This window comes from Arachis ipaensis, chromosome B1, assembly GCF_059453495.1.
Source record: "Arachis ipaensis isolate K30076 ecotype BB chromosome B1, ASM5945349v1, whole genome shotgun sequence".
Classification (NCBI taxonomy): Eukaryota; Viridiplantae; Streptophyta; class Magnoliopsida; order Fabales; family Fabaceae; genus Arachis; species Arachis ipaensis.
In genome coordinates, this window is record NC_142436.1 from 148,522,015 (window position 1) to 148,530,012 (window position 7,998).

The 7,998-nt window shown below is 33.7% G+C and overlaps 2 protein-coding genes across 4 annotated transcripts; one reads left to right on the plus strand and one right to left on the minus strand.

Annotated features, from left to right (window-relative positions):
- Positions 1–733: 733 nt before the first annotated feature.
- On the plus strand, positions 734–5,914 carry LOC107640145 (uncharacterized). 3 transcript variants are annotated; one of them, XM_016343704.3, is made up of 3 exons: positions 734–881; positions 1,063–1,155; positions 4,821–5,914. In XM_016343704.3, exons 2-3 carry the CDS (start codon positions 1,072–1,074, stop codon positions 5,589–5,591), a joined length of 855 nt encoding a protein of 284 aa, XP_016199190.1. In that variant the 5' UTR covers positions 734–881; positions 1,063–1,071; the 3' UTR covers positions 5,592–5,914. The 3 variants fall into 3 exon arrangements, with proteins under 3 accessions (XP_016199190.1, XP_016199183.1, XP_016199194.1); XM_016343697.3 differs by having other exon boundaries at positions 737–881; positions 1,030–1,155; XM_016343708.3 differs by having other exon boundaries at positions 737–881; positions 1,066–1,155.
- Positions 5,915–6,091: 177 nt separating this feature from the next.
- Positions 6,092–7,532, minus strand: LOC107640162 (chloroplast thylakoid lumen protein). Its single transcript, XM_016343715.3, has 4 exons — positions 7,095–7,532; positions 6,709–6,848; positions 6,561–6,633; positions 6,092–6,443 (listed from the first exon to the last, which is right to left on the minus strand). Exons 1-4 carry the CDS (start codon positions 7,417–7,419, stop codon positions 6,334–6,336), a joined length of 648 nt encoding a protein of 215 aa, XP_016199201.1. The 5' UTR covers positions 7,420–7,532; the 3' UTR covers positions 6,092–6,333.
- Positions 7,533–7,998: the final 466 nt, after the last annotated feature.

A 7,998-nucleotide genomic window follows, 5' to 3' on the forward strand; every position in this document is an offset into this window, starting at 1 on the left:
TGAAGACATTAATAGAGGGAATAGAATGTCTAACAGAATTAATCGTTAAGAATTGCAATGTCATTTTTCAATCGATAAGAAACGAAATGAGAGTTAGCGAAATAATTAGAGGTTGGAGTAAAATTTTACTCTGAAATTAAAAAGTTATGAATCTATTTGTTTTTTCTTCTTAGAAAAATGTAATTACTTTGTATCTTAGCATATGATAATGATATTAATTAAAAAAATTTATATAAAAAATATAAATATTAGTTTTTTATATATTTATTATTTATGTATTAAAGTAAATAATTTAAAAACTTTGTTAATAATAACCCGAAGAAAACAAAATTAATCGAGAATTTCACAAATTTTCTTTCTTGATGTATGTAATTCATTATTTCATTCAATTATATAGACCGAAATTCAGCTATTCTTATATAAAAATTTTTATCTATATATAATATTTTTGTATTTTGTTTTATTACTTTCATAAAAAAAGAAAAAAAAATATATATAAAAGTATCTGCAATGTTCTACGAAGCAGTAGCGTATGAGATCCGCAGATTAAATTTTGAAATGGAAGAGACTTGGAAGAAGAAAAAGAATGTGAAAAAGGGTTAGGTGGGACAGGTGGCGTAAAGATAGGGTGTCTGTGACGGTTACGAAGTAACCAACAGAAAAATGCAAGTGTATGTGTTTGAACTTTGAAATCGAAAGAGAGTTTATAAATTTATATTTATTTTTAATTTTTAATGTGCGATTCCAACAACGTGTCTCTTTTCTTTTTCTTCATCTCGCTTCGTTTCTGGACCTTACACTCTTTTAACAACAAAAACAAGAACATTACAACACACATCAAAATTCTCAACTACATCAATATCCAAATACCCTAAACCTAAGTACTCTTTCTCTCTTCCTTCTTCCAATTTTCTTCATTTCTTCCTATCCTTTTCTCTTTCTCTCAATTTTCTGCTCTAATCTCTTTCTCTCTCCTCGAATATTCCTTTTTTTTTATAATTAAATTGTGAAATTATTTATTATTTTTAGCTCTCTGTTTGTTGGGGGTTGGAAATTTTGTAGCAGGTGAAAATGGCGAGCTCAGTGGAGAAGGAGGGTGCAGGGGAAGAAGCTGTGTCCGTCGAACTTCCAGCTCCGCCTGGTTGGAAGAAGAAGGTCCACTCTTCTTCCCTTTTCTGTTCAGATTTCCCTTTGACTCTTCTTTTTATTTTGCCAAATTTGCTTCTTTTGTCGATCTAATTGCCTCTTTTGTGCTGAATTCTTATGTGAGTTTTGTTCTCCTTTCGAATTTTGCTTGGTTTTGACGAATTGGTGGTGCTACTCCCTAACTAGGGATTTTTGGCCCCCATTTGATTAGTCAATTGTGGCATGCTCAATACTTATGCTTCGAAATTCAAAATCAAGTTTGGGGTTTTTTTTGCTATGAATTCAGATAGTGATTCTCTAACTGCTGGGTGTTAAGTCCCCTGTTAGGGTTTTTTAGATGTGGCGTAGTTTCCATGTAAGGAAATCGATGGATTCCTACAGTGTTTGTCTTTTAGTTTGTAAATCATGGTTTAACCTAGTATGAAACCACGCTTTTCGGGTTTTCTTCAACTTCTGCTACCCCAAACTTGATAAATGCAAGTATGCAGCTCAATGTGATTTTAACAACCATGTTGGGACTTGGGATAAGTTGAAATTCAGTTTGTACCATTCAAACTCCGGTTCAAATTTTTGCATTTTTGGAATTGGTTCAACTTTATGATAGAGTGCTGCTTAGAAGACTTAATCTGTTGCATATAAATTTTCTGTATGCGTGTTTTTAGGATTATATATTTATTCATGGTTAAAAGAAACTATCCAATTTTGAACCAATTTTAGACCCTTCATTCCATGTTTTTTGAGATGTGCAAACTAAAATCCGGACATGCTATTAGTTAATCTGATGTAATATTTCTAAAGAGTGCTTTTTCTCTTTTACATTCATACAATTGATAAAACTTTCATGAAAAATGCTGCTAAAAATTCTAGCTCTGTTCGGAAGGGCTGCTTTCAAGCTTTTTTTATGCCTGTATTTAGCCTTATATATCTATTCATGGTTATAAGAAATCATCCCTCTCTCCAAAATATGACTGAGACATGTGATGTTGCAGCCCATATAAGGCAGCGATTTTGTGTGTGAAGATGATGTTGAACTAATATATTGTGGCTTTCTTTACCGAAACTCTGTCTACAGGTTTAAAATTTAGCCTTGGTGTAACATCGGTACCATATGATTAGATTAAAATTATTCCTCTTTAAGGTATTTCTATCATTGATCACTCTAGCTTTGTCTATTGTGATTGTTTGTTCTAGAGATACCCCTAATATGGAAAAATTTTGGCAAACGAATTCCTTTTTTCACAATAATGGATGAATTTATTGTATTATTTTTTTCAAAATGACAGGAAAACATATTTTAACTTGAATTTACTTATGAGTAAAGATATGATTCTTTATTTTCCAAGATATCTTTCCAAAAAAATAAAAAATTCTTGGGAATCATAACTAGTTAAGTTGCTGAAATCATGACAATTTTCTCCACTCTTCAAGCCCAACACAATTTCTCATTTTCAGGATTTTGTGTTATTATGACATTTATGATATTCGTCATTCTTTTGTTCTTATTATCAGACAAAATTACAAGGCCCCAAACATTCTTACTCCTAGTTTTCCCAATGCGTAGGTAGCTAGACTGAAATATTTTTTGGTTTGTTGTAGATGAGGTTAGACTCCAGGATTGTGAGTTAAATCCTCATTCAAGGAATGATTTTGTTTTTGTAGCATAATCATTCTCCAACTGTTTGACAAATAGCTTTCTTCAACCAAAAGAGATGAAAAGGGAAAAATGGCTGAAATTATTGTATCTTGAATAAATTCATGTTTGAGATGCAGCAAAACTTATCCCAACATTCAGATTCGAATTCTTTTTGGGGATGATTGCTGTTAAGGTGTTCAGCTGGCCCTATTACATTGATACTGTTCTGATATGTGATTTCTTATTATCGCATCTCAAAATGCTTCATGGCATGGCATCATCGAACATATAATTTTATGTTAATTATCTTTAAATTGCTCACATAACTGGTTAGACTGTAGAAACACTTAGCGATGCTGCATGCCACAATAGATCTTAAGCCAGTGAAGTTGGGCACCTTGGTTTGTCATTTTACAATGCCTTTGGAATACAAAGGCTGCACTTCATCAGATGATAAAGTCACTTGTCATTTCATGTGAAAATGTTACTCTTGCTGATTAACTTCAACTGAGCAAGAAGAAACCCCTCTTAAATATATTGTATGTTATGGTGTACAATCATGTGAAAAAGAAAATTAAGTTTTATTACATTCCTTTGTTTTAACATTCGTATGCCTTGTTACTTTCCTTCTTGCAAGTTGTCAGATTTTTGTAAGATTAATGGATGTCTTTCATACACACCACAGCTACCTATATCTGGAACGAAAAACATACCATTTCTCACATGTAACAATCAGAAATTCAGAATATTATCCATGCCATATCTGCAACCCTCTATCTTAATATTTTGTGAGATTTATGAAATTTCATTATAGGTTATTCATTTCTTTTTTACGCTCATTGTATACTGGAGAAGGGCACCATTTACCAATCATTATGATGTTTCTTGATGTAAAATTATGTTGATTTCGCTTGAGTTTTATAATACAACTCAAAAACTGCTTGAAAACTGTTTTATAAACACATGGTTTTATGTAAATGTCGGTTGGGTGAGTATGGAGTGTTTGAGCTATTTAGTTTAGCTCTACCTTGTCAATTGGATCATTCAAGAGATTTACATATTAACTTGATATGATGATCTAAAATAATTAAGTTCATATCCTCTATGGTGATCTAATAGACCAGATGGCATCTGGAGAACTCATGCTCCTTGTAACTCACCAGATCTCCTAAACACGTGCATCTTCTGAAAAAGTATAAAATTAGAGAGATATTTGTAGGGGAGTGCAGTTTACAATATCTACTTGGATGAACTTTGGGTCCTCCTACTTGCATGAAATTGTCTATTTGTTTTTCATGGCTATAGTTTTAAATGGGTAAATGGTTTATATACAGTCCATCTGCGGGAATTTTTGTGTTTTTTGGTCACAGTATGAGACACCCTGGATACTTGTCTTCACATTTGTGTCTCTTCCACACCATTCTATGGACTTTCACCTTTCCCAAGTATAGCCTGAATGCAAGAGTTAAAGAGGGAAAGAAAAAGCCTTCTCACTGAACAAGGTTAATTTAGTGCCATGCTACTCTCTTTATGAAGCTTAAAAGTAAAACTGCTAGCTTGTAACAGCCTATAATGTTCAACTAGGCATCAGCTTGTAACAGCCTATAATGTTTAACTAGGCATCAATTCAATGCCCTTTTAAGGACCATTGTTAGTTAATAACAGGACTGTTTCACTGTTTTGAGTTAGTCAAAATAGCGAGGGATGAATGTTGACATATTGTATAGAAAAGTTCATATATTTTGTAAGATATTTGGGTGAAAATACACCTTGAAACCAAGAATTTATGTCAACCCATATGAAAATTGTAATAAAGTTTCTCGTGGGTTTTTGTTCAGTGTAAATGAAAAATCACGTATGAGCACTAGAAACAATGCTACAATGTAATTTTAATATGAAATGGTTAACGTAGATTCATTTTCAGATTAAGGATTGCTATGAGAATCTGGAGAAATTAACCAAATTCTACTATGTTTACGATTGTTAATTTGTCTCATGCTTTTCAATATAAAGATCATCACAAATCACATTTTCCTTGCAGTACTTACCAAAAAAGGCTGGAACACCAAAGAAAAATGAGATTGTGTTCACTGCTCCAACTGGAGAGGAGATCAATAACAGGAGGCAGCTGGAGCAATATTTGAAATCTCACCCTGGTGGCCCTGCTGCATCTGAATTTGATTGGGGTACTGGTGAGACCCCAAGAAGATCAGCAAGAATTAGTGAGAAGGCCAAGGCGGCTCCTCCACCAGAAAGTGAACCCCCGAAGAAGCGTGGCAAGAAATCATCTGCTTCAAAAAAAGATGAAGAAAAGGAGGAAGAAAAAGAGGAGACAAAAGAAGTGCAGATGCAAGAAGCTGATGAAACTAAGGATGGTAAAGATTTAGAGGTGGAAAAGAATGTTGTGGAGGAAAATAAGGAAGATGAGAAGAAAGCAGAGGGTACAGATGTTAAAGAATCCACAGATGCTAAAGAATCCACAGATGCTGGAGAAAATGCTGACATACCTAATGATGAGGAGAAATCCAAGACTGCTGATGTTGAGGGTTCTGATGTTGCTCAGAACAAAGTTGAAGAAAAGATTGAGGAGGAGATAAAGAAAGATGGTGGCGCTGAGGAGTCAGAGAAACCAGAAACAGCACCTATTGCTGAGAAAAAAGTTGAGGTGGAAGGAGAGAACAACAGAAGCACTCATGAGTTTGAAGGAGAAACCAAGGAAAAAGAAGGAACCAAAGTGAATGATGAAGAGCATCACAAGATTAATGATATAAACGCGAAGACCGAGGCAGAGTTGACTGGGAATGGAAGCTGAACTGGTTAGGTCAAAGCCCTGAGCAGGGAACTTAATAAACTCTTGGCTTCTCTTCTCTCATTCTGACCCCCTTTTAGATCCTTCTGAGGATGACTGTAGTTTTTGTTGTTAATGTTATTTTTATATGATTGTTTATTGAAAACTACCATAGACAGTTGTAGAGTAGCCCTGTAATGTACACCATCCTTCCATGTATTGGATTGATGTGTAGTTTCTAGTTCCTCCGTTCGTGACAATCTGTTTTATGACACTTGTAATGTGATATGAACCTGCTGTAACCATATACTATGGTGATTTTAAATATTCCTGTTACTCCTGCACTATTTTCCTAGGTTTTATTCTTCTATCAGGTAACATTTATGCTGTTTTATTGGCTTTGAAGTTTGCATTTCTTTAAACTCTCTGAGTGGTGGATATTGCTTATGTTTTTGTCTACTAAACCAGCAGAAAAAAGAAGCCATAAGTTGCAGTGAAAAGGAAATAAATCAGAGAATGGTTCATTCTTTGACCAACACTACAATTTCATTGCCATATCATCTTGAAAAGTGCCTTCTATTTTCATTGTGAGGTGAAGAAATATAATACATCTCATGAAATTCCAAATGACATCAAAATTGCAATTTTGGGTGAGACAGTTCATAACCAAGGCAGTGGCTGTCAATGGAGTTCTCCTCTATATTCATCAATAAATAAATTTTGAAATGAAATAAAATGTCTGATTGCTTTGCTTCTAATCCTGAGGTTAAAGCCCCTTAAGCTGACCAACCAGCCCTGTCATGGAGGTCCACTTCTCAAAGGCAGCAGCTGAAGTCACAAAAGCAAGCTTAGAGGACTCAACATCATTGCTAGCAACTGCACAAAAATGAAAATGTCAATGTGTGCTTTAACAATGTCATATGAAGACTTCTGCGAAATCATATTTTGTATCTTATATATGAAAATCGAATCAATCTTAGTTTATAAACAGACCTGATGAAATCAATGAAGCTAATGAAGAATTGAATATGTCCACCTCACTCTTTTCTTCAGCACTTGAACTCAGCTGTTAAAAAGGTTCACTGATACTAAGTTTCAAACTTGTAAATAGAAAGGAATCATATTGAGGAACCAGAATTACCTTATTCAAAGCTATATTAGCCTTTTGGACCCAATCTGTATCAGTTCCTTTCCCCAAAACAGAACCTGCTTTAGGTAGATCATTGCTTTCAATTGCTTGACCAACTTCACTCAGTTTGTACACAAGATCCTGAAGATATCCTACAGATATTCATCACCATTGTCAAGTAACAGAGAAAACTTTACAATCTACACATGCTCATGGTGTCAAATATCAGTACCAGCATGCATGCAACTGAAATCAGTTAATACTTCAAAGAAAGGAACATGCAAATGAATTAACCACTTTCAACCCAAAACTTTAAGGCATTGAAGTTATGAACTTTTTCAAATATATTCAAATGTTGGGGAATAAAAATTGATATTTGTGGAGGATCAGATTGAGACCTGTTTCTTTCTTGGATGAACTAAGCACACCTTGCCTCTCAAGCCTCTTCTTTCTGTCCCTTTTCACTTTTTCTAAGAGTTCTTCATCATCATCTGCTTCAAGTATTGCTGCATTAGCATGATCAACAAAGCATCCCTTTCCACCCAATGAAAGCACTAAGCTTGTGACAATGCTGATGGATAGCCCTCTCTTGCTGACACTTGGAGGGTTTACTTGTCTTTTCACACTGCACTTGATGGGGTAGTAAACATATGACAAAGATTGTGATGAGGATGATGGTGGTAGGAGGAAGGTGTTTGCAGTTGAGAGAAAATTTGTAGCCATATTTTTGTTTTTCTCTTCAATATTCTTACTTCTTTTATGTCCTACATTTTGGACATGAAAAATTCACAAGACATTGGCAGTTTGGAACTTTTTTGAAGATAAGGTTGCTGGATTCTGTAATCTAATGTGATCCAGTCATTTTTTCTTTTGTGAGGTTCTCAAGGGCATTATAGTCATTTTGGAGAAGTGGCTCTCAAACAAATTGACACGATGCAAATTGGCCACGCTTCCATCTTGCAAAGTGCAAACATTTTTATCAATTATTATTAAATTTTATAGCATAGCCAATTTAAAAGTTTTAAAATTCAATCATAATTTATCGTAAGTTAAATTATATATAATAAAATAATATATTTATATATAAAAATTATATACTAAAAATTTTAATTTTTATATTTTAATATTTTAAATTAATTAATTATTAAAAAATTAAATTATATAATTCGATTAATTTATTTTTTTTAATTAATTTATTGACTAATTTTTTTTAAATTAAATAGATCTAGAAGTCGGTTTTTCGATTAACTCGGTCGAACCGGACCTATGAATATCATTCCCAATATCCCCACACAACCTTAT